The sequence below is a fragment of the Syngnathus floridae genome, chromosome 14, assembly GCF_059516105.1.
Source record: "Syngnathus floridae isolate MCC-2025c chromosome 14, RoL_Sflo_1.0, whole genome shotgun sequence".
Lineage (NCBI taxonomy): Eukaryota > Metazoa > Chordata > Actinopteri > Syngnathiformes > Syngnathidae > Syngnathus > Syngnathus floridae.
In genome coordinates this window covers 10,097,710-10,123,288 of record NC_142426.1, presented here as the reverse complement: position 1 = coordinate 10,123,288, position 25,579 = coordinate 10,097,710, and the positions used below count along the sequence as shown (strand labels likewise).

The 25,579-nt window shown below is 38.8% G+C and overlaps 1 protein-coding gene across 7 annotated transcripts in view; it reads left to right on the top strand.

Moving 5' to 3' along the window:
* The window catches only part of brinp2 (BMP/retinoic acid inducible neural specific 2), a 73,289-nt gene extending 48,990 nt beyond the window's left edge, over positions 1 to 24,299 (top strand). For all 7 annotated transcript variants that reach the window (XM_088396876.1, XM_088396875.1, XM_088396872.1 and 4 more), the window contains 5 exons: positions 497 to 602; positions 6,673 to 6,909; positions 17,117 to 17,339; positions 20,234 to 20,540; positions 21,316 to 24,299. In XM_088396876.1, the coding sequence (XP_088253002.1) occupies positions 497 to 602; positions 6,673 to 6,909; positions 17,117 to 17,339; positions 20,234 to 20,540; positions 21,316 to 22,137 (1,695 nt within the window). In that variant the 3' untranslated portion in view covers positions 22,138 to 24,299. The remainder of the gene's footprint in view (positions 1 to 496; positions 603 to 6,672; positions 6,910 to 17,116; positions 17,340 to 20,233; positions 20,541 to 21,315) is intronic.
* The last annotated feature ends 1,280 nt before the right edge of the window (positions 24,300 to 25,579 follow it).

The window sequence follows — 25,579 nt, the reverse complement described above, 5'->3', positions numbered from 1 at the left end:
CAAAAAAAAAAAAAAAAAAGGTTCAAGAGGCTCCACGAGCATCATCCCTGTATATTTAAGAAAGAGAATTGCAGAAGGCATCTCAAGGTGAAGCAAAACAACCAAGGAGGGTTTTATCAGAAATACCATGAATGTGATTCATTCGTTCAGAATACAATGTACAAGTACAGTGAATTTACTGCGTGTACATTTTCTTGATATATTTCTTTGTGTGTGGTCAAAAAAGATTAGATGTGTTGTATGAAATATTTAAGCTTATCCTTTATCTCACATCTTCATGGTAGTATCCAACAAAAGGCCAATGCAATAATATAGTATACTTGGTAATTCAGCCAAAGAGAGTTTCCAGTAAAAAAATCACAGCTATTGTTTCATTTTTCAATGTCAATATAAACTTAAATGCATGTATTTTGTGGCTGTTGATAAAATGATTGCATGCACTTACGATTTAACGTCTGGTTTATATTTATATAGAGCTTCTCCTTCTGTTTCCTAGGTGACTGAAACAAGGACCGGTCCTCTCGGCTGCAGTAACTATGACAGCTTGGATTCAGTTAGCTCTGTGTTGGTGCACAGTCCAGAAAATAAGATTCATCTAAAAGGTATGGTTGCATAACACACTGGCCCACCCACAAGCAAACAAACCCTTCACCTCTATTCATTTTAAATTCATGAGAAAACCCTCAACTTCCGTGTAGTCCACTAAAGGGACAACCTATTTTCCTTCCTAAACTGACACCTACATTTGCCACTTCCATACATCCACCCACCAGCATTCCCATTGCGCCCAATCCATACACAGAAGGTGTCCTGCGCTGTGCTCAACCAGGATGACCCTTTACTTTACGCTGCAGTAGTTCATATGTCTGTTCTGCCTCACTGGCTCACTGTCTCATGGGCAATCTGGTATCTTAGCAGGCTGAAGATGGACTGTGCGCTGTCACACTGACCCTGTTCCAACCCCTCAAGTTACACATAGAGCAGTTATCACCAACTGGTGGCCCACGGGCCCAATACGGTCCAGCGGCCCAACCATCTGATCCTGCCCGTTCGATAAGTATAAGGATCAAAGAAAATTAAAATCTGTTTAAAGAAAAGCCTGACTCAAAAAATAAGATTTTCCCAAAGTGACGGTCTGGTAAAATTCTCGCCCTTTGATATATACAGTTGGTGACCCCTGACATATAGAGCATTCATTCGTTAATTCATTTAAAGATAATTCTAATTATCAGGAGTGAATTTGAGGAAACAGTGAGCTGAAAATGAAAGTACACTTAAGGTGGATGCCCCCCTCATACACACACATACAGAACCAAATACAAAAAACGAATGTTGACCTCTGTAGCTGTATTTTAATTCGCAATCCTCAAATTTGAAACAGGATGAACAACATGACACTATACAGCCTCTGCCCTACTAATACATTTTAAAAACACAAAAGAAAGACAATCAGCGTTCCACCATGTTGCGGGGGGGAGTAAAAAAAATATAGACTTATTTTTCCGCACTCTCTCCAGGCAAGAAAAAGAACATTGTCTTTGTTTTTCTATTTTCCCTGTATGCTCCCACACCATTGTTCTCACATTTTTTTGATCCTCGACTCTGATTGTATGCCTATTTGTTGTAAACCTGGAGGGTTTGTGTGAGGGTGTGTGCGTGTGTGTGTGTATGTATGTCTGTTCAAGTGAATTGAAAACTGTCGCTTCAGTGTACGACTCTAATCACTAATGAAAGTACTAGACTGTAGGGTTGGTTCTGAACAATCAGTCTTTTTCTCCATATATTTGTTCCCGCACTTCTTTGATCTAGGATATTTAAATGGATGGATGTGTAGATGGCTAGATAGACAATATGAATTTTTAGAGTACCTTTGATATCAACACTCATAAAAGGGAAGTCGAGGTAAAAATGTACTATGCTTCCCTCATTAGTTTAAAAAACGTGTTCTCATTATTATTGTGTCATTAAAAGTGAATTAACAGAAAAATCATCTTTTTTTGATCTAGTGTTGCTGTTATTTTGCCATCAACTGAAAGTGGCGCCTAAAAGCTCAGTTAATGCCCATCTTGGCTCACCTATTTTCCGGGTTTGGTCATGTGACATTGGCAAGCAGAGCCTGGAGACACTGTGGTGTCACTTTCAATCAAATGCAAGCAGCAGTATACAGCCAAATTGCTACCCCCTGAGATGGTTTAAAACGGGTGAACTTTTCTGCTTAATTCATAATCAGAATACACTATTTAGACCAGGGGTGTCAAACTCATTTTTTTCACGGGCCGCATTGTAGTCATAGCTTCTTTCGGAAGGCCATTATGACTCTCAACCCAAATAAAAGTATGAGCGCTTCATATTATATACAGTAAAAGCTACAAAACAAACTGACAAATAACTCGTTTTCAAATCATACGAGTGAAAACTGGTCAAATATTTAAAAAAAAGATATTAAAAGTGAAGACAATTTGCAATTTTAGTAATGACACACAAATTTGATGCACAATATGTCTTCGCGGGCCACATAAAATGATGTGGCGGGCCGTATCTGGCCCCCGGGCCTTGAGTTTGACTCGTGATTTAGACTCATGGAGCAGTAGAATGTATTATAAAGAACAATTTTAACCTGACTTCCCCTTTAAGGACTGTATGTTTGTAAAATATATTTAATGCTGTGAAAAAGGATTTTGGTCTTGACCGTCATATCAACATAGAACTGTCATTTTGAGGAAATTAAATCAAATCTCTTTCTTGAACTAAATATAAACACATACTGTATACCATAAACAATCTGTATAAATCATTTCAGCATTTCAGCCATAAAATGGATCTGAATGCATAATCTTTGGGACTGAAATAAAACTGTTGCCTCCAGCGTATTGGTGTTCGTATGACATGTCTGCACCCAAAGCACACTATGCACAATTTTAGATCTCTGTAGGAAATCCATCAATAGCAACTGCCTGGTTGAGAAATGACAAGATTGAGGTGCTGCAGGGTGACAGGTCTGTAAGGCCCTCTTTTTTAGTTCTTGGTCAGACTTCAACCTGTGCAAAACCTCTGTATGCCACCTGTCACCGTCAACCTCTTGAACAACGAAGCAGGACAAAAGGTCGGCTATTTCTTATCGCTGCCTTGTCTCGCATTACAGTATTTAGTAAGTGCTGAATGCAAAGGATATGAGAAAAGTCGAGAGGTTGAGGGACACAACATCTTGTGCCAGAGGGAAATTGCCTTTTCAAATGGAATGCCAAAAGCCCTCAATACACCAACGAAGGCATATATATATTCCTGCAATCCCATTGTTCGTTTTTCACGAAAGCATCAAATCTCGACGCAAATAGACAAACCGATGCAGGAAAATGAACATCTCTTTTTTGGTACCAAGACCCTTTATATGTGTGTGTGTGCGCCTGTGTGTCTCTGTGCAATTCTGCCAGCAGGATGTAATGAACATTATGCATGTTAAAGCTGTGTCACAGCCAAATCCGGAGACTCAAGAGTGAGGACATGGTGCTTGGGTACCAAACACTCTTCTTAAAGCTAAGCCTGGGCTTTGTGGTGTGCCTTGTACCCATACTGGCATAACAACACACAGTGAAGGACTTCACAATGCACTTAACACTGTGCAGTGCACTGTTGTCCAATTTGTGTGTGGGTAGTGCCACAGACGCAAAAGGCGGCGCATTCAAAACGACAAGGTGGTGGAGGATTGATTGTAGAGAGGCAAGAGCAAATAATTTTGACTGAGTTGTACCATAAATGACATTGGTAAAATAGAGGCAAATATTTTATTTATTTCACGGTATCAGGCCGAAAGGAATAAATGCTGCCGTTTACATCCAAAACAGCCAGAAACTGCACCAGGCTACTTTCTTGCTCAGTTGCTTAGCAACTAGTGCCAGGATTGTGCTGGGCTGCCATTGCCCCTGTACCTTCCTACGTCCTCCCACGCTGTGGGGCAACATAAAAACCAAGTGCAGTATGAAAGTGTCAATACACAACAAGACACACACACTCATAGAAGAGAAATTGCGGTCACAGGGGCGGCTAAGTAGCTTCAAATTGTTGAAAATGAAAAGTGCAGTCACTCCCGCAGATCAACAGATTGACAGTGAGGGTTGTGTGTGTGTGTGAAAAAGATGGCAACAGAAAGCTGCAGCAAAAAACATTTCATTTTTCACCAAGGTCTACTGCCACAATATGAAGTAAACATTATTTGAGTGTCTTTAACTTCATACTGTTTTCAGCATCTGCATAATACGGATAAGCATAATGTCCAAAATTAACTTTTAATGAATAACAGCCACATGCGTCAGACTACAGTTATACAAGTTTATTTTTTTGTATAAATATATTTGATGTGGATTTAACTGAGACATATTTTCACATAAACAACCTAAACATATTTGAATGTGTTTTTGCACTTTTCACTAAGGTGGCATGGACAAACTGACAATTAAAATGAACACAGTAATTGCAGCTTCTCCATCACGATCACTCACAGCCAGCCACACAGTAGTCTCTTGTTGTAGGTAGATGATGACTAAAAAAGTACTGCTAATATGCACCAGTTTTAAAAAAAAAAACTATATCAATATTTTTAATAAATACACTCAAGAAACATAATGCTATATTGCTCCAGGGGTCTTAGTAATTTGTGTTATGGCCTGTAAAATTGAGTAGTTGACAGTTGTACTGCAGGGTTGATTAAATATTGTTTGTATTTTATTTCTACCGCATGTGATATTTTTGTTTTTCAAAAACACAATACACCTTGCTGTACTGCAAGATACGTCCATCCTCTGCTTTGCACGACTTCTTGTATGTATTTAATATATGTATTAAACTGTTGTTTGCAAAATACTATAGCAAAATAAACAAAACTAAATTACATTAAGTAAGATGCACATCATGGCAGATAATACTGTCGACTGCATCATTTATTTGATAAGGAACTATGGGTAGAATTTACATATTAATAAAACACACACATTTATGATCCTTGAACATCCAGCAGCTGCCACTGAAATGAGTGCAAGTGTGAACAATTACAAAAGTTGATTTACAGTCTGTGGCCCTAAATGTCTTACTTGCACCCCATAAAATTGCAGGTTAAGGGTCACTGTGCTCCTACTAAAAAAAAAAAGAAAAAAAAAAAGTCTGGAGCCATGGAATAAAAAAAATAATAAAGTGTGGGAATAGGTGAATCCTGTATAACCTGGATTGGTTTTAAACTGTTTTTTAAAATTGTTCGAACAAAACCCGGTTGATAAGTATAAAAATCATGCGTAGAAGGTGTCATATTTTACTTCAGATGATAATAATAATTAAGCTCTAATTGCAATCGTAGCAAGGTACTCTATTTAATTTGAGTTTGTGTTCAAATTCCATTTCTGTGGTACTTGATAGCGACACTTGGTAATCTGGCACTCTTCAAACTGTGAGAAATGATTATTTTTTATTCTTCTTTCAATTTACAGCTTACATTGTGTCTTACATGATGTGCAGGCACTTTAGACCTTCTTACATCACAGTTTACTTGATATGCTGCTGTTTGCAGGATTGAAACTCGAGTGTTCTGACGTCGATCAGCATAACAGAAAAGGAAATTGCTTACTGTCAGAACTGAGGAAAGCTCGAATCAAAACAGCAAATGTACAAACCACACAGCAAGATACTGAAGAAATCCTGCCAGATTTACAAACACAGGCACATTCGATTTTGAAGTTTTGAAGCCACACACGCACATACACAGCAGTTGTACCTGCCAAGGCATAGAACAGAGGGGAAAAAAGTCACTAATTACTTCTCTTTTCCAAGCCATCGAACGAGTGAGCACCAAAGAAGAAGCCACATGCATATTCATTGAAAGGCTCTGCAGGATTGCATGTTGACAAAACAAATAGATGATTAGTAGACAGAGAGACAGGTTTAGCTGAACCACAAGAACATACCAGAAAGCCTCTATTTTGGTTTCCAAAAGAAAAGAATACACTTTTGGGATCACACAGTGGCTTTTAATTTGAGTAATTAGACTGTGCAGGTATGACAGTTTGAATTCACATTTTGCAATATTCCATTAAAACACTCGTAAGAATGGAAGCTGGGAAATACTAGGTTGTTAAACACAAGCCTGCCAATTAAGAACACAGGGGGTAGCTTGGGCATTTGTTTGTGACTCCTGGCTTCACCTCGCATTTATTAAACAATCGACCCTGGAGGTGGAGCCTGTCCCAAGGGTTTGGGGCAGGATTTCAGGGAGACCCTGATCTCATTACCTCCAATTGCAGGGCAAGCAAATCATTTATGCATGGAATTTTCAGATTGTATGTTTAAGAGACAAATCAGAAATGTCACTGGTATCAAACCAGAAGGCTAAAAACAGCTACTCCTATCTGAAAGACTAAACGACAATTAGACGACAAATTAAGATTTCAGGCGGCAAATAGTAATGTTTTGAAACTGTATCGCAGTATTGGTAAACAATAAACTATATCATTCCTAATGGACAAGGGTTAATGAGATCCAATACAAGAGCTGTAACACAAAGTTGCCTTCTCATAAATATGGTGCTCTTTGTGGATGGATGTTATTTTTCCACTATCGATAAGTGTGTAGTCGCTGTAAACTCTGCAAATGTAGCAATACTTTACAATATGTCCTTTTCTCTTTCTTTAGGCTTGCAAGATGTCTTGCCAGAGTTTCTGCGTGGGCGTTTTGTGGAGGCAGCACTCAGCTATGTGGCATGTAACTCGGAGGGCGAGTTGCTGTGCCGCAGCAATGACTGCTGGTGCCGATGCTCTCCTCGCTTCCCTGAGTGCAATTGTCCCTTTGCCGATATCAAGGTTATGGAGGAAAACCTGGGGAAAAGCAAAGAGGCCTGGAACAGTTTCAACCAAGACTTTATTGAATCAGGTATGAGACTTCAGTATTTGATAGAACTATTAATGGAAGCTTAGGGATGTTTTTACATTTTCTCCCAAATTTTCTTAAAGGAATAGATCCCCTGTACCGAAGTAGAACTAGTATCATCCATTATGAGTTTTAATTCACTACCAACAAGTTTTTCAACTTGTAACCTGTGTTCCTCATCTCTTTCCCCATTTGTTATTACCAAATATTGCCTCATTCACTCAGTGGAAGCTCTACTTGGGTTCGATTCAGTGTGTTACTAGTTGTTAGCATCAGTCTTACATCATAGGGGGCAGAGGTCCTTTCTTTGATCAAACAGTACCGTATGTCATATACTCTAACACACGGTAAGAAAAAAAATAGATCCACTTCAACGTGGAGCCTGGATTTACACTCCAACTCTAAGTGCCCAATTAGAATCTTTTGGCTATATCCAATTTTGACTGTTTATGTCCATTTTCAAGTACATACAGCAGGTAGTGATTTATGACTTCAGGCTAGATGGAGTTTATTCTCAATATCAGAGTTTATACACTATGTACCTGCAAATGACTGTGCTCGTCCATCATTCAGTCATGTCACACCACTTACCTAAAAATACATACACTGTTTACTTTTGTTTCATTCATTTTGAATGCTTATTGTTTGTGAATCGGATTTATTAGACAAAATATAAATCGTATTATTCATTGATGGGTTCTAAAGTCAGCAACCATTTTTAGCGGTTTTACGGACAGCGTTAACTTTGCAAATGAGTCTACAAAGTTTATACTCTATCAGGTTTATTGTATTTTGCACAAGTTGCTTATTTTAATGTAGCTCTTATCTGACAAACAATATAGCATACAAAGAGGATTTTATGTTTTATGAAGTGTCTGCTTAATGTGACTGATCCCAATGCAATTTATGACTGTCCATGTAAACAAAGTCAATGAACCAGAAGATGAAGAGAAGAAGCAGTTGAGTAAACAGAAATAAATCACATTCTGTGCTAAACTCGCAATTTTTAGGGCTTGCCAAAGTGCAAGTTACACCATTCCACGATGTGGTTCACTTACTATATCATTTATGACATGTATTCGTCCAATTAATCAACTTCATAGAATGTTTTTAAAGTATTCCTTTTACAACATTATCTAGGCAGTAAAATGTTTGTGATGGTCACTGAGTCAAATATTTTTCTTTGTTACGTCATTCATGATGATGGTTTGATTTCTATCGCTCTTCCTGTAGCATTTAAGGCCTTTTTTCTTAATATTTCGGTTGGGCTGGGAATTGTATTGCTGTATCTTTAGCCTGCAAATGGTCGGAATGTGACAACAACTCACTGAGAGCAAAACGTCATCTTGCGGTATGCCGAGCCGAAGTGATTGAGGCCATTTGAGTTCAACAATCTTGTTGTTGTAAAATGGATTTCCACCAAGCTGGGACTATTTATCACAAGGCAAGCAGGACTCAGGTGTGTGATATAATGGTGGTAATGATGCTGAACAATTCCGCCGTCTCTTACTAAATTGGAAAGTGAAGCCAAATCACCTACTTTTTTCTTTTTCTTCATTTGCTTCACGCAGCGTTACTTTTTTACAACTTGGAAGATATAGACAGGATTTAATTGGACACAGGTTTTTGGCAGATATATCTGATGTTGGTGGGTAGGCTCACTCGGCTGTGCTTTCTCTGTAGCACTCATGGGATTCAGCTGCAACATTTATTTGGAAATGGTTTTGTGAGTCACATTATAGCAGTAAACAGTTCTTCCGTGCATTATTTGACTTTTTTGACAGGAGCTGAATCTTGCCAACTGTTTTTCGTTGCATATTAAATCTTTGAAAAGAGTCAACAAAAGAGAACTGAAGAGAGAAAAGGAGTGTTTTTTCAAGGTGTTTCTTCTGTTGACGTAATAGGTTTTGTCAGGAGATTAACTTTGTGCTGTTTGTCATAAAAATTTAGGCATTTAGTACGTTTGCTAAAAATACCATAAAAGGAACAGAGTTTGTCACATGCATTCAAAAACAGGTATATTCTGTACACCCACGGGCATGTCTTCAGGGAATCATGAAAGTTTGATTAAATTTAGAGAAGCAAGTCGACTTGTATTTAAATAAACACACAACACACAACGCGCAAGACACAAGTTGAGATGAAAAATGAATGCTGAGAACGTGAGGGGCGAAAGCCATCGAGACAATGCTGTTTGGCTGTCTGTGCTTTAGCACCATCATTACCAAATCTGTTTGCATTCTGCACGCAAACATTTGAGTTTTTGCTAGGAATGACTCAGAAGAAGCTTATTAATCCATGCATGGCTCCAACATGTTATTTTTGTTCTGTTTTAACACAAATTTGTATTACTAATATCAATGTCATGATGCATACAAAAAGGGAACCACGAGGGGTAATTGCCTGAGCTGGTATGTGCTAAGGGTAAATTGTGTTAGAAATGAGGTCACTCATACATGAAACATACGACGTAGTCTCACTGTAATTGAAACTCAGTGCTCTGCTTCACTGGTGGGAGGGTATTAGCCTTAAACTACCCATTCAGGGAGCGGAAAATAGACAAATCCTACTCATTATCTAGAAAAGCCTTTCATCGTTTCATTGTTGTAATTATTTCATGTTGGTCAGGTACATTACTCTTTAAAAGGATGTACTGTATTAGTTTGTGACAGTAGCAAGTGAGCATTACTTCATGTCATTAAAACAATTCTATACTGCATTAAGAAAGTTTTACAGTGTACAGGTTTGTGCTTGCAGCATCCACTTCCATACATAATTTGATTCTGTGCTGACGGACATTTTGTTTGTTATTGTGAGCGGGGATGTTGTATTGATTCTTTCGTTTGCAGCATACAATACCAGTCAAAATATTGAAGCCTTTTCTTTCAATATAATGAGTCTGTAGCTACCTTTTGACCGCTTTTGGGGAATAGCAGAAGTCAGACAGTTTGATTATTTTATATTTTGTTAAATGTTATGATACTTTGTCATAACAAACCTAGCTCACATGGATATGCAGAAATCATTAAAATGTTGTAGTGTATTCTTAGCACATCACCGGATGAAAAGCTTTAGTAATGAATATGAATCCTCTGGATGCAATCACAATGCAGTAAATCGTACAAGCACAAATGTCACTATTGCGCTGCATTACATTGTTATTGTTTAGAGTGTGAAGAATTCATGCATGCCCATCTCTTTAGAGTTTACATCGGACTAGTAATGCTATCATTGAAAGCCCACTTCAAATGTCTCTATAGTTTCTGTAAGCTTAAAAGGAACATTTATCCAAAGAAATGAGTATGCGTAAACAAATGGAGAAAAACATTATTGAACTATGTGAATGATAAATTCATTGATTTGTGTTATTTTTTGCCTGTCTGCCTCTTTTCTGCTATATTACTTCACCTGATATCATCAGATCAGTTCCTTCCCTTTCCTTGTAGCGTCATCACCTGTTTAATGGTGTAGTTATTGCCTGTGTATTTGCTCTCATGGTGTATTGTCTGTTTTCTGCATCCCATTTCAGGATGTCATGCCAGTCTGTTGCATAGCTTCATTGCATTGATAAGAAAACCAGTCTGTATACTATTCTTCTACTTTTCATTTTACTGTTTGGCTTTCAGTCATTATTATGCATGATGTCACTGACATCGGATGCATTCCTTGCATCTTCAAAACCATCACCATTCAGCAAAACATCATCATCAAACATCAACTTTGGATCATCAAAGAGAGCAATAAATGTATATATATTTAAAAAAAATTGCAGACCAACACGAATGATTTCTAGTGAAATACTTTAAATTAACCTTTTTTTTCTGTGGCAGATTTCATGATTTACCACTAACTGACTTTTGGAAAGATCTGTAAATGATGTTAAAAGTGAACTTGCATTATTATTTCATTTTTATTATAATTCTATATTAAAGGGCTATGATGCCTTAAAAGCAGTTGTGTTGACGTTTTTCAGAGTAAGGATTTTGAGAAGCACTGTTTAACTGATGGAAATGTGTCCAGCTGTGATAGAGCTGCTATTGCTGCTTTAATACCACCCTTATATTCACGCCACTACAAATAAGACAGCCTTAAGGCATGACGTGGATATATTTGAAAGCCAGAAAATCATCACATAACATAGAGCTGCACACATGCAATTGGTGGGATGCTAAACACAGAAAATGACTTTGTCGGCACCTCTTCTATTTGGGGGACAATGGTGTTGGAGTCAAAGCAGAGATGTGGAGGTGGTCCTGGCAGATGAGAATACTGAAGGTGACGGATTGCAGGATTACACCCAATGAGAGAGGGTTGTGGTTTTCTCCGGGAGGTTGATATTTCAACACATTCATATACAGTAAACTACAGGACATAAGAAACCCACACTGCTGTTTAATGCTTTGTTCAGTAATCTCACTTTTTTGTCTTGGTTATGCTTCATCCAGGCTCTAAGGCTACTGTACGCATTCAGGGTTGTTTCAAATCAAGCATTGGCTCCTTCAGAGCAGTGCGGGGGAGGTGCCTCATAGTTATAGCAGAGACAATGGGGATATTCGATGCTTCTGGATGCTCCAACACGCAGACATTGTATTGAGCGGTTTATTTTTTGAGGATTGTTGGCATAACAACCAGTGCAGACAGTGTTCTGACAAGCTGCCATTGTTTGGGTCTTGAAGCTCTCGTTGTCTGTCTTTGAGGGTCGTTAGTGTCCAACACAGAACATATTTTTAAAAGGGCCGCACAACTTGTCAGGTATTCATTTTAATTAGTTCCTGCATTAGCCCTGGATGGTTTGTGCCCACAAAGAAATGTTTATACTTTGTTTTAATGACTTTTATTTTTTGAAAGATTTGTAAGCAGCAAATACTTTTCTTTAGGAAATATATCAACATATATAGCCATGCATACAGTCATGTAATCATGGAGTAGGACAATCCATGAATGAAAGTCAGTTAATAGACCCACTCCATCATCAATGGCTTCAATGAATCCCTCGTATCTTAAGATGTTACTGACGGGGTCTTTTGTCAGGAGTGATATGTGACTATCTCACTGAAAGCTGATTGCTCTTCCAGATTTGTGTGGATTCTCTTTTTTCCTTTTTACACAAAGCTTTACTGTTTCATTTTTTTTACATGCAAGTGAAGCACATAGGTGAGAGGAGTTGTTGAACTTTTTGGCTACGGCGGGTTTAGACAAGTGGACGACATGATTGGCAATAGAGTGTTTTGCTGTGAAGTCCCTCAACTCAGCTGCGTGCTTCCAACTTCAGCAGCTGATTGGCTGGACAGCGCCTTTCCTCATTGCTAAGTGTCAACATGATTCTCTGGAGAATCAATTAGAACACAGACAGAGCCTATCAAATGTCACAACAGAATGTGTGTGTGTGTGGGGGGGCAGCAGCACAGACTCGAAAGCTTCTCCATTTAATGAGGTGCTCAGTAATGGGGAGACACTCAAAGTTGTCTTTTATTTTTGTCTCATTGTCACACCCTATCACGGTTTTATCCTCTCCAAAACTTTTTTCTTCTCTTTTTTTTATCGGAGGGTGTGACAGTTGAAAGATGTGAAGAACACAAGGTGCTTAGTCATCTACATGATAGTTCTGTATCCAACTCACATGGCCCAAGTGCAGCTGAAGCAAAAGAATCGCCTTCAAATTAGTTTAATGATGTGATACCGTTTTGGAGTGTAGCCATAGGTGACAGAGAGAGATTATTTTTTATTTTTTTGATATTTCAAGCCAGAGGTCTACTTTGGGAGTACATGAGTCTAGCCAATTATTGCGTATCCTATTCTCTTGCACATCTGTCAGAGAATGTTGCTATTACAAGGCCAGATGTGTCAAGCTGAAGATGTTTTTTTTCTTTACACCAAAGCTGTTAACAAGATAAAGGAGATGGAAGGATGAAGGATTTTCACAGATCTTTATTGTGTTTAATTTCTGTGTTTTTTCAGTCCCCACAGTAGCTGCTGTCCCAATGGGTAATGCACACGTTAAAATGTTGCATGTTTTGAATGTGGATTCTGTAAACTATGTGCAAAGAAAATCCTCTGATGGGAGACTTTTGTTGAGTATTAAATGAGTCTAAGATTATTTAAACCCATTCATTTTCTGAGCCACGAGGGTTGTGAGCATGCTGGAGCTCATCCAATCAGTCTTCGGGCAGTCGGTAGGGAACACCCTGAACTGGTCACCAGCCAATCACAGGGCACACATAACCATCCACACTCACAATCACACCTCAGCGCAATTTGGCGTGGTTGATTAGCCAACCTTTCATGTCTTCGGAATGTGGGAGGAAACTCACACAGGCACGGGGAGAACATGCAAACTCCACACAGGAAGGCCAAACAAACCCACAACCGACGCCTAACAATTGGTCAACCGAACCTTCCCATTGCGAAGCTTCAAATGAGATGTTCTTGAGGCAAAATGGCCACTACGTTCCTGTTGTCACAGATTGTCATCAGCATGTTGACAGATGCACAGAAAGGCACAGAAGTGGATGTCTTATCTGCATCCCACACTGATGACTGCTTCACTATGAGCAGTAACCTGCCAAATCGGATAATGAAGGCCACTCAGCTTGGGGCATGTTTAAGAGAGATGAGAGGCACCAAAGTGTCTCATCCAACCATTCAAAACTGTTTATATTAGAGTTGTCTGCATGCTAAACGACCTGCAAAGGTATCACACCTTCAGGCGTCATTGTCTTGCATCCGCCAAGAAATATTTACGCTGGATGATGGGCCAGTCGGCCTTACGGCTCTTCTCTAATGAAATTTGATTTATGTTGAGCAGATATGATGGGCACTGGCAACGTTGGGGACGTCAAGGAGCTAACCAAAGGGAATAAACGAGGGAAACCTTTACTGTTATGGCTTTCAACTCTATTGACAATAAGGTTTTATTAATTTCATTTTTGTTTTAAAATATTGTCTTACTGTATTTCCTTCATTTACCGCATTTATTAAAGTAGTCAGTGACTCCCTTCATGTCTGAGAGAAAATTTTATATGTCATGGAAAGGTTTGCAATCACATTTTAATGGAATATTTATCTTCAGTTATAATGGACCGATGTAGGCTATTGACTGTGAAAAATCCAAATAGTGTCCATCAATAACTTTCTACTTTTGAGAAGTGCAGAAGAATTTCAAAACTTCTTTTGGCAGGGAAAATGTCATTGAATCCAGTTGGATGTTTTGTACAATGGAATAACACCACAAATAATATTTGACTTAATGGGAAAGGGTTAGAAATTGCATGGCTAATTCAATTTCTATAGGAGCCGCTGTGTTAATGTCCTTGTGTAACCTCCGGCTGCTGAGCCAAAAGTGAAAACTGTGATTTGACTGTGCACCTCCCATGTGTGGAAGAATAAAGCAGAACATTGAGTGGTGATGAGCAAAAGCGATTTCACTCTGGCTGCCAGAAAGTACACAATGGAATTCTTGTGGTTCATTCAGTTTGTTCTTCTGCCAAGTGATGGCTAAAGTGGAATCCTTATCTGGGGTCCTTGCTTAGGCCTGGTACACATATAACGAAGGAGGGCATATTGCGTGTGTAGTCTGCTCTCATTCTTTCTACACTGAGCATCACACCTGTTAAGGTTCTGTCCCACCATTATTCTTGAAACGGTCCACCACGGAACAAATTATAATCACGCATGATCCCACAAAAACAAATGAGAAAAAATACACTAGTGTTAACCAAGTACTGTACCTGAAGAGAAACACTGTTTGGTGACACTCAAGCCCCTACCAAGAACAAAGTTCATGCATCAAGATTTTTATTACCTTAAAAATCACAATCAATGGAACGGCAAAAACTTCCTATTTTTAGGGACAGTATTTGTCAGCTCATACTTAACATTTGGATTCCTGCTCTATAATAATTATATAGGCGATGGTTATCTTAAAAAGTGATTAAAATGCTTTTAATGGGATTTCTTATTAAATTACCATAAGAACAACAGACTGCAGTAAAATACAAATGTAATTTTATGGTCCAGATACAAAGAGATATAGGTGCCAGGTTTGTGTTTCAAAAATGAAAATAAACAAATAGAATGCAACAACAAGAAATAATATAAAGTAAACATTACTAAATTATGCATGGAGATTGCAGTATGGCACGTGCATTGTATGTACATCAGCAGCAGAGTCAGGGATGTTGTATGTGTAAAGTAAAAACATCTGCAGAGCAATTGGCAGTGAGGCGCTAATGTGTGCAGTGGCAGCGGGGTTAGAGATGTTTGGATGCACACATCACAGCATTATAGAATGTGTGTTAGTGTGATTACGAGTTCAGTGTAATGATGGCCCGCTGGAAGAAGCGGTCTCTGAGTTTATTTGGCGTTCCAAAAGGAAACATCTAGCGGGCAGGGTAGGGGCTGTCACATGTGATTGCCTCAAATCTTTAAAACAGCAGAACATTTAGATGTCTTTCAGGCAAGGATGAAAACACAGATAATCGTCTGTGTGCTCTTGACCACTCTTTGGAGCCTCTTCCATTCTGCCTCAGTGCAGTCACACTGTAATACAGAATTCACAAGTACTTCACACAGGTGTTACTGAAGTGGGCGGGTGTGTAGTTGGTGCGTAGAGTATAAAGCATTCGGCTTGTCACACACCCCTTGTAGGAAGTCAAGTGTCCAAGATGAAGAGTGACTGTGTTTTTATGGTTGTAGATGAAGTTGGTATTTTCTTGACATCAGCCAACAGTTTTTTGTTGTGTATGAAGTCAACAAGTTACCCCCAACATTTTGAAGGATATTGGCTCATCCATTGTGTGTTTTAATGTCTGAATGGGATTTGGTTGGGAAATATATTCAAAGAGGATACTTTAGTTCAAAATAATAACATATACCGTATTTTCCGGACTATCAGGCGCACCGAAAAACCTAAAATGTTCTCAAAAGCCGACAGTGCGCCTTATAGTCCGGTGCGCCTTATATATGGACCAAATTCCTAAATTTGAACTGGCCCGAAGCATTGTGTCATGAAATCAATCATAAGTGGCCCGCTGAAGACTATGAATCATGAATCAAAAAGACTATGGATCATTATTTTGTGATTATAAAGTAATTTGTTGCGTCTGAAGTTTAAATAAAAAGAAGATAAAATGGAGAATGATTTGATTTGGATTAAAAATCTGACATGATGCATTAATGGTGTGCCTTATAGTCCGGTGCGCCTTATATAAGGACAACGTTTTAAAATGGGCCATTCATTGAAGGTGCACCTTGTAATCCAGCCTTATAGTGCGGAAAATACGGTATGTTCCTTCTGTAATCTGTAATACTGTAATCTATTGACCAATCACAGACTAGGGCTACTTCATAGGGATGGTTGAGGTTTTATGGAGACAGTCAAGCAATAGCTTCCTCTGTTAACTATTACATGAACAGCGTGATTGACGGCACATTCAATGTGTTATGAACACTTTGAAGGGAAGGAGATGGCGGCTTCCTCGACAGCTCTGGCCCCTCTGTTTTCTGCGTCATCTCTCCCAGCTGGCATCACTGTGCAGTAAAAGGGGCCCATGTGCTGCCACACTTGCCGGAAGACATCCCAAATCCAATCTCATTGTCTGTCACGTTTGCAGCTGAATTATGGTCACGGAGGAAAAATAGGATTACTGAAGTTGTTGTCACAGGCACTACACAGAAAACAAGCAAATAAGAAGTCTGCTTGCTTTCTGACAAGAATGTTCATTGCAACAAATGGCAGGCACTTGGGATCGTTTGTAATTGTGTCAGTGAACTGAATGACACTTTGACAGTGTATTTGTATTTGTAGTGTCAAGAAGAAAGACGGTGTGGATGCCAAACTTGACAGCAACAAAATCATCTCATTGCAGCATTGTTTTTTTTTAGCGTTGACTGTGGGAGGGAGAGAAACTGGTTAGTGAGTATGTTTGGTTGCTTTGTTAATACAATTTACAGGTATTTCTCACAGAATCATGTTGAATGACAACTGTTATTAACAATATTTAACTTTCGGCAAAGCTGGTGAGTGTTTTAATAAAAACTTAAGTTTCAGGGTTGTTTTGAATGATCGGGTATTAACAATTAGCAAAAAAAAATCTGGCTATTCTAATGCAGGCTTCGACACCCAGATGTTGTTCACTTGGGATAAAATGATCAATATGAGTAACTGATGGGCAACTGTTTCTCATTTGTTCTCCCTTTGTCTCTGTTGCAGATGAATTCAAGGCCTTCCTGAAACAATTACCCACTGATCAATTCTTGAATGTTTCCATGATTGCCAAGTATTGGTCAGCTGACTTATCTCTCCAGAAGCGCTATGCTCATCTCGAGTCCAGCACAGCCTTGGTCCTGAACAAAGCTCAGAAAATCATCAGGAAATTGTTCACCCTCAGCAAACGATGTCCAAAACAACCTCGAATCAGTCTCCCCCGAGAAAGGTATCCCATTTATCGTTTCGGATTTAATATTAAACAGTGTGCTTATCTTAGTCAATGAATATTACAACTTCAGGACCACCGGTGGTCTGCAAGTTTGGGATCGCTAACAAAAATCCTTGAGATTTTTGTACAAAGGCAGCTGCAGCTGTAAATATAACATTATATCAATATTTCTTGAATGAGCTTCTACAACTCCTACTGCTAATATTTATGCTACTACTAGTGATGACGATACTAATATTCACAATACTATTGTCTGTCTGAATATGCCCTGCGATTGGCTGGCACCCAGTCCAGAATGTACCATGCCTCTTGTCCTAAGTCTGCTGGGATAAGATTCAGCAAACCTGCAAACTTATTGAAAATATGTTGTGCCAAAAATGTAATAATAGACTTGTTAAGAGTTTTTTTTTCGCAGGGTAATGTTGAAGGTCTAGTGCTACTTAGATATGCCATTCACAGACAAAGATGGCCAAGTTTTTTTTTTAAATGTGCAAAAAGCAGGGCGTGTATTGTGCAGCTCTGATAAACACATTATGTTCCAACTTAAGTAGATTAGAAGTCATTTTCCATCTTATTCGTATGATAATTATTTGAAAGGCTAACTGACATTGTTTGCCTGTGTGATTGATTTCTGAGGAAAGTATTCGCTAATGCTGTTATTACGTGGAAGAGGCAAAAAAACATGAAGCCCAGGATAAGGCCTTGTGTCAAGAAAAGCACTGAAGTCAAGCACAGAGTAATGTGAGGAAGCAGTTTGGGATAGCAAATAAAATTGGAAAGGGAAAAAGAAATGGGGTGAAAGGAGACATGCTCGGAAGGAATGAACAAAGACAGAACTTCCAAGAAAGTATAGGACAGATGAAGGGTCTAGTTATAGGCTGCGGAGTGAGGTACTCTACACTGTGGCAAGCTCTAATCAAGTCTTTTCCTGCACTGACAGTCTGGCGCTTGTTTACAGAGAACCTTAATTTCCTTGGCAGTCATTTGTCACTAGCAATCACTCCATCTCCCCTCGCTTACCCTTTTGCCACTTTCTGTCTTTATTTTTCCTGCACTCTCACCTTTATTTCCCCTTGTCCCTCTCCTTCTCTGTCTGAGACCATCACTCAGTCTTTACCGTGCTCACAGCAACAGCAAGCTATCAGGGCCAGCAAAGGATCCATATTTCGTACTGCACAGATCTATTTGTTTCATCATCACTTATTTCTGTCTATTTGCGCAAGCCTCAGGGTATGGAATTGCCGTAGTTTTTTGGCAATGCTGCGTGCAATTTTCCCATCTTAGCCTGGGGGATAGAATCTTTACAGAACCCATTTTGCAACTGAAGCCCTTGCAAACTCTTGCCTGCCAAAATGGATGGCAATTTTGTGTCTGTATTTTCATCTCATCTGCAGTCAAACACAGCAACTATTCCTCCACAAGGAAAAAGTATACAGTATGGATTCAATTGGGAGCTGCTACATAATTTAATGTAGGTTGTGGTGGTGTGTGAATTTGAATGATAAGCTCGTTATCCATACTGTATGATGGCTTCCATCATTTGTGTGTGTGGAAAGGGAGTGACAATAGGAAAATGATAAAACAAGTAAAAAGCTGCATTTTGTGGAAATGTGCCGTAAAAAATAGAAACCATTCAGGCCTGTTCATTGTAGAAATTCAGTTTATTCCTTTTTCTCATATAGTCTATTGCGCAGTATGTATATAATATGAGGTGCTCATACATTTATTTGGGTTGACAAGTCATAATGGCCTTCCGAAAGAAACTACGACTACAATGCGTCCCGCGAAAAAAATGAGTTTGACACCCCTGGTCGATTGTGTCATTTCCAATGAGAGATTGTGGTTCTGTTAATATCATGCCATGGTCAGATAGATAAAAAAACATTACAATCACACCTGCCATGAAGCTTGTTCAGGATGTAATTGAAATCCTTCAAATGAGATACAAGCCATTTTGCAAGAAAAAGGATTTCAAGAGGGACAAGAAGAAGATACTTGAACAAAAACGCAGTCATGCCAGAATAAAGCCATTACTACACCAACACCACTAAACAGCTTGCTCAAACAATATCACAAAGTACAGCAACGAGATTCAAACCTTCCAAAACAATCCTTTGGAAGGACCAGACTAAATTTTAACCTAATGGTCAAATTAATAAATGGTAGATTTCAACAAAGCATATGACAAAATGTAAACTCATTTATCGCTACTGTATAATATGCAGGTAGAGCTTTGGTGTGCTATAACGGCACAGGGAATATTGTCAAAATTGACGGTAAGATGAATGAAATATGCATGCTGAACATATTGGAGGACAATTTGCATTCATGAGTCCCAGTTGCATAAAGGGATTCACTTGGCTTTCAAAGATGACATTGATCCAAAGCACACGGTCAAGTCTGACAGCAGAATAAAAGTGAAGGTTGTGGTGTGGCCATGAAAGTCTGTTGACCTAAAAATATTGAGCCACTCTGAGAGACTCAAATGTGCAGTTCCAGTAAGGCACCAAAGACAAACCGTAAACTTTTACAGGACATAGTGACTTTTTGCCAAGGAAAATAGAAAGCATTACCTCCAGAAAAAAATCACAGATATCACTAAAATAGACTGAATGCCCTCAGAGATGCCAAACAGGGCAATCCACAAGATCTGAGCTTTTTTTTTTTTTAATGATTGGTAGTCTGAAATGCTGTATAGTTTAATTTCAGTTCTGTTCTAAATCAAATGAATCATATCTTCTTTCACCACTTCTGCTCATCTTACAAATTATGCAAGAGTATAAAAACTTCATGAGCACAACTGTATGTTAAATTGCGTATCATCAATATATCAGCGACCTCTAACAGCATATTTTTATAGTTTATGAGAAGATGTTTTTATCTTTTTGTAGGTCGATAGCCTTTTGGTTGAACAAGGCTCAGTCCCTTCTGTACTGCAATGACCATGGAGTACTGGGATCATTTGCTGAGGAAGTGAAGCGATGCAGCTGTCCTGTGGAGCAGCCAACGTGTCAGGGTGCCATTCCCTGCGTTGTTGACGCCTCCTTCACCTCCTGCTCTGCTTGTGCTGCTGACAATGTAACCCGCTGTGGATCCTGCCACCACGGCAATCTCTTACACCTTGGTTCCTGTCGACCGAGCATCGCTACGTCCTTGGACCACTATCTGAACTTTGATCTCGACATGCCGGATGCTGAGGTTTCAAAATTATTTTATACATTCCAATGGTTTTCAAACTTGGATGGTCATAAATGTTAGGTCTTTGTAGTGCAGGAAGGACGTGAACATGCAGCTATTGCATACCAAAGTACCGTATTTTCCGCACTACAAGGCGCACCGGATTATAAGGCGCACCTTTAATGAATGGCCCATTTTAAAAATGTGTCCATATATAAGGCGCACCGGATTATAAGGCGCACAGAGTAAATAACTCAACGTTGCTCAAACGTTAATGCAATCACAATATAGTAACACTCGAAATAGTGAAAACAATAACAATATATCAATAACTCAACGTTGCTCAAACGTTATTATCACACAACTCACAAAATAAACACGTAAAGCTTACTTTAATAAATTAGTCCTCATCCCCGAATCCATATTCTTCCATTTATAAGGCGCACTGGATTATAAGGCGCACTGTCGGCTTTTGAGAAAATTGGAGGGTTTTAGGTGCGCCTTATAGTGCGGAAAATACGGTAGTAGCCATTGTTTTTTTGTTTTGTTTGCTACAGTAAATTGAAGTGAATAATGTTCTTTATAATTATGGTTTTACAATCATTATTGTTTTATATCAATGTCAAATTATATCATCATGCATTTTCTACACTTAACCTCTTCAGGGTTCTTGTCCTCACTCTTGGTCCGCATCAAAGTCTGAGAACCATTGTCGACATAATGTATATGAAGTGATTAAGTGTGTTTCTTAGTTGTTCTCTGAAGAAGTGTAAGTAAATGATTGTTGTTTTTGTAGGTGAAGTACCTACTTCAGCAGCTTGATAGCAGAATTGAGGTCCATGCCATTTACATTAGCAACGACGTCCGTCTGGGAAGTTGGTTCAACCCTGCTTGGAGAAAGAGAATGCTGCTTACTCTCAAGAGTAATAAAAATAAGTCAAATCTTATCCACATGTTGATGGGCATGACTTTCCAGATATGCTTAACGAAAAATTCAACACTGGAGCCAGTGCCGGCAATTTACGTTAACCCTTTTGGGGGAAGTCACTCAGAAAGTTGGTTCATGCCTGTGAACCAGCCTGAGTTCCCCAACTGGGAGAGAACTCGACTGGACTCTGTGACAACTGCACAATGCTACAACTGGACATTGTCACTGGGCAACAAATGGAAGTCCTTCTTCGAAACCGTGCACATCTACTTGCGAAGCCGCATTGTCACAGATGATCCAACAGTGAACGAAACTCTATTCTATGAACCGTTGGACATGGATGACCAGACGTCTAACATGGGTTATATGAAGATCAATACTCTGAAGGTTTTTGGATACAGCATGCACTTTGACCCTGAGGGCATTAAGGATTTGATACTCCAGCTGGACTACCCATATACACAGAGTACACAGGATGCTGCCTTTTTGATGTTACTGGAAATGAGGGATCGCGTGAACAGGTTGGCCCCGCCAGCGCCACAGCCACTCGACCTGTTTTCTTGTCTTCTGCGTCACCGACTGAAGATGTCAGCTGGTGAGGTGGTGCGTATCAAGGAAGCTCTTCAAATCTTCAACTCAAAGCTCCCCAATGCCTCTCCTGAACCTGAGCTGGCTCAGCTCTGCAGCTAACTAGCTTAACTCTCAGGGCAGGGCTGGACTACCCTGCTAAGGAGATTCAGGGATATTACTGGCATGAGGAACGTGGTTTCCAGCAAACCTTGGACCTTATCAGAATCCATATATCACAATGACAAGTGACAAAGTCTCTTGGCTGATTTTCCAGTGTTGTTTGAATCATGAGGGTTATGACTATCAGAGGTCATCTATTAAGGCATGATTTCGACCTCTTGGAGAACGTGAAGTTCAAGTGCTCTCCTGAACTTGCCTGGAGGCTTACTTTTGCTATAACTGCCTTTCTTACGGCAAACTACATGATAGCTGGGAGATTCAGGTACCTAACGCCTATGTCTTGTAAAGAGAAATGTGATTTATTATCTATAGAGGGACTCTTGATGGATCAACATTAATGATTTAATAGGGGAAGATTGTCCTTACGTAACCCTATTTTCTTTGGTTACGGAACAATCTAGAGAGGAGAATAGTGGATGAAAATCAAATGTGCATTGAATCGATGTTATGCTTACATTTTGATAACCCCAACCGTGTTACTATCATTGAATATTTCGTCCCAACCTTTTGATTTTGTTATTTTTCGGACATTTGAAAATGTGTATCTATGCTGAACAACTGAGAAGTCTGTTAGTGTTAGCTCTATATTTGGTGATGTGTCTTTACCAGAACAAAAAAGGTGAACACATTGGCAACGCAAATAGCAACATAGCTTATATGTTCCTTTTTATTTTTCTTCTTTTGAAATGAAAACCTAAGGAAATTATGATGTGGTTATTAAAAAAAATAATTGCGGGTACAGTGCTGTAAATAATGCGCCATCTAACTTGACGTGTGAATATGTGCACATTGCTTTTTAGATAACCAAGTGCAAAGACAAAAAAAAAAAAGAAAAGACAGAAATGTTTATAACAACTCATGCCTTATATGGAGTAAGTGTTGTGAGAAGCACATTTTGTTTTGGTGTTTGATTTCCTGGCAGGTGATGTATTCCTTTTAAGATTTCCAGTTTTCTATCAGTAAAAACACATCCTTCAAGTTAGCGTGCTTTTTCATGTACATGCTGGCCACATTGTACTATTTGCTTTAATCTGGTGATGTTAAACTCTTTACAGTGCACACCAGTACATAATACGGTAATGTAATTGTTCAGCAAAGGTCCTCTGGGTCCAATTAGATGCTCTCACACCTGGAGTGGTTATATTTCTAAAAATTTCATAAAGTTTTTGATATTTTTATTGACTCACAAAGTGACAGGTCCAGCATTATCATCTGAAAATGATTTTATGGTTTCTGAAGGGCAATGATGGTTATTCTGAGAACTTCAAACAACACAGCGCCTTGTAAGAGTTATTATTAAAATTATTATTATTCTATTCTGTATTTAAAAAACAAACATTTTTTCCTCATTTCCAGCTGTCGATCTCTTTTCAGCTTGCTTAAGTCAAAAATCAAGTGGCTCGTTTGTTTGAAATTCTTTTGCAGTGCTCTAGATGCTTTTTTAATTCTGAAGTCCACTCGCCACTATAACGTCACCCTACACCTAAACTGAACAGTGTAATAAATACATCAGCCCCACGATGTATTTGCCTCTGTCCAAAAAGTGTTGCAAATTCATTTGAACTCAATTATATTAAAAAATTTCCAGCAAACTGTATTGTAATAAGTGCCGCCATGAATGAAATAGGTTAAATAGAAGGGCTACCTGAATGAAAATTAAACCACCAGGATGAAGCAAAGTAAGCTGTCACATGGTGCTGCACCAAGAATACGGACAGCTGGGGCTGCTGGGAATTTTGCGCTTATCACCCCCCCATGTGTTTCCCCACATTATTCCAAAACATTTTCTCTGTTTAGACCTCCATCTGCCAGGTTCTTCTGAGCCAACCACACTCACATTTCCTCCGCTTTTAAATATCAGTGTTTTCATTTGCATTACTCCATGTTGTCCACCCCCTACTAGTCACTTATCTCATTGGTCCTTGGTAAACCATCTGGAAAGTTCCATCTCCATCTGTTGGCCTTGCTCCACCACCCACAGCCCAGGAGTATTTCTTTTCCTCAAGTTCTGGAGCTTATTTAATAATGTTACAACATGGCATTGATGTCTTATTGCCAAAAATCCTCTTGTTATATTATTACAATAAATGTTATTACATGAACTTGTGTCATTTCAATTTTTTTTAGGAATTGCTGTTTTTCGAAAGTGAATTTTGAATGTACAGAATGTTCATCTATGAGAAAAACTCATGTTTATATTACTGTTTATTTATTTAAAACACAGGTGTCAAACTCAAAGCCTGGGGGCCAGATACAGCCCGCCACATCATTTTACATATGTGGCTCACGAAGAAAAATTGTGCATCAAATTCGTGTCATTACTAGAATTGTCTTCACTTTTAATAATCTCTTTTTTTTTTTTTTTTTTTTAGATATTTTTACTCGTCTGATTTGAAAAAGAGTTATTTGCCAGTTTGCGAAAAAAATGCACTCTGGTATGAACTGGCGTATCCTCATTGTTGTGCCCGACGCGTGCCTCAACATTTTTTTCCAGGAATTTGGGTCATCTGTCCACACCATGCTGGTTGTTTCGGCTCTTAGAGAAAACTTCCCTTGACATGCGCCTGGCTCATATGACAGTTTGATGGCACATCGGCATCTGAACTTTGTTTTACCAAATGACCTTGGGCGGACAGATTCTGCACCCTGCAGACATGTATGGTGGATGTTATTGTATTGATTTCATCGATATGACAATAGCATGCATCATACCCTCCTAATCATTCAAGAAATACATTCATTAAACAAACCGCTTTATCCTCACGAGGGTCATGGGCGTGTAGAAGCCTATCCCAGCTGACTTCGGGCAATAGGCAGGGTAAAATTAGGAGAAAATCTTGTTTTGTTTATATATATAAGCCATACATGACTATAAAATGCATGTGCTTTAAATAAAATGTCTTCATTTTTATTACCTGTTTTACCTGTAAAACAAACCCTCTTACAATATTATAAAAATCATGACAAATCCATCGATAAACCACACGACGACAAGCCACAGGGTTCAAAGCTTGTGCAAAAAGTACCAGTTTATATTCTGGAAATTACGGTTCCCCCCCCCCCACAAAAAATATATATATATATATATATATATATATATATATATATATATATATATATATATATATATATACACATTTATAAAATTGTAGATTCTGGAGATTTTTGTCTTTTCGTAAAACAGACACATCTACTTTTTATCTGTTAGCCATTATTCTGACCTTTTGTTTCAGTTTGAATTTATTATTCACATAGATCGCAGTTTTCTGTGTTATAAAGCGTGTGGTTACACACAGAGCCCCATGGAACATATCAAGTGGTGGCATTCAGTGTGGGGTTACATTTCTGACCTCATTGTAGCTCTCTGATGCTTTCTGTGCTG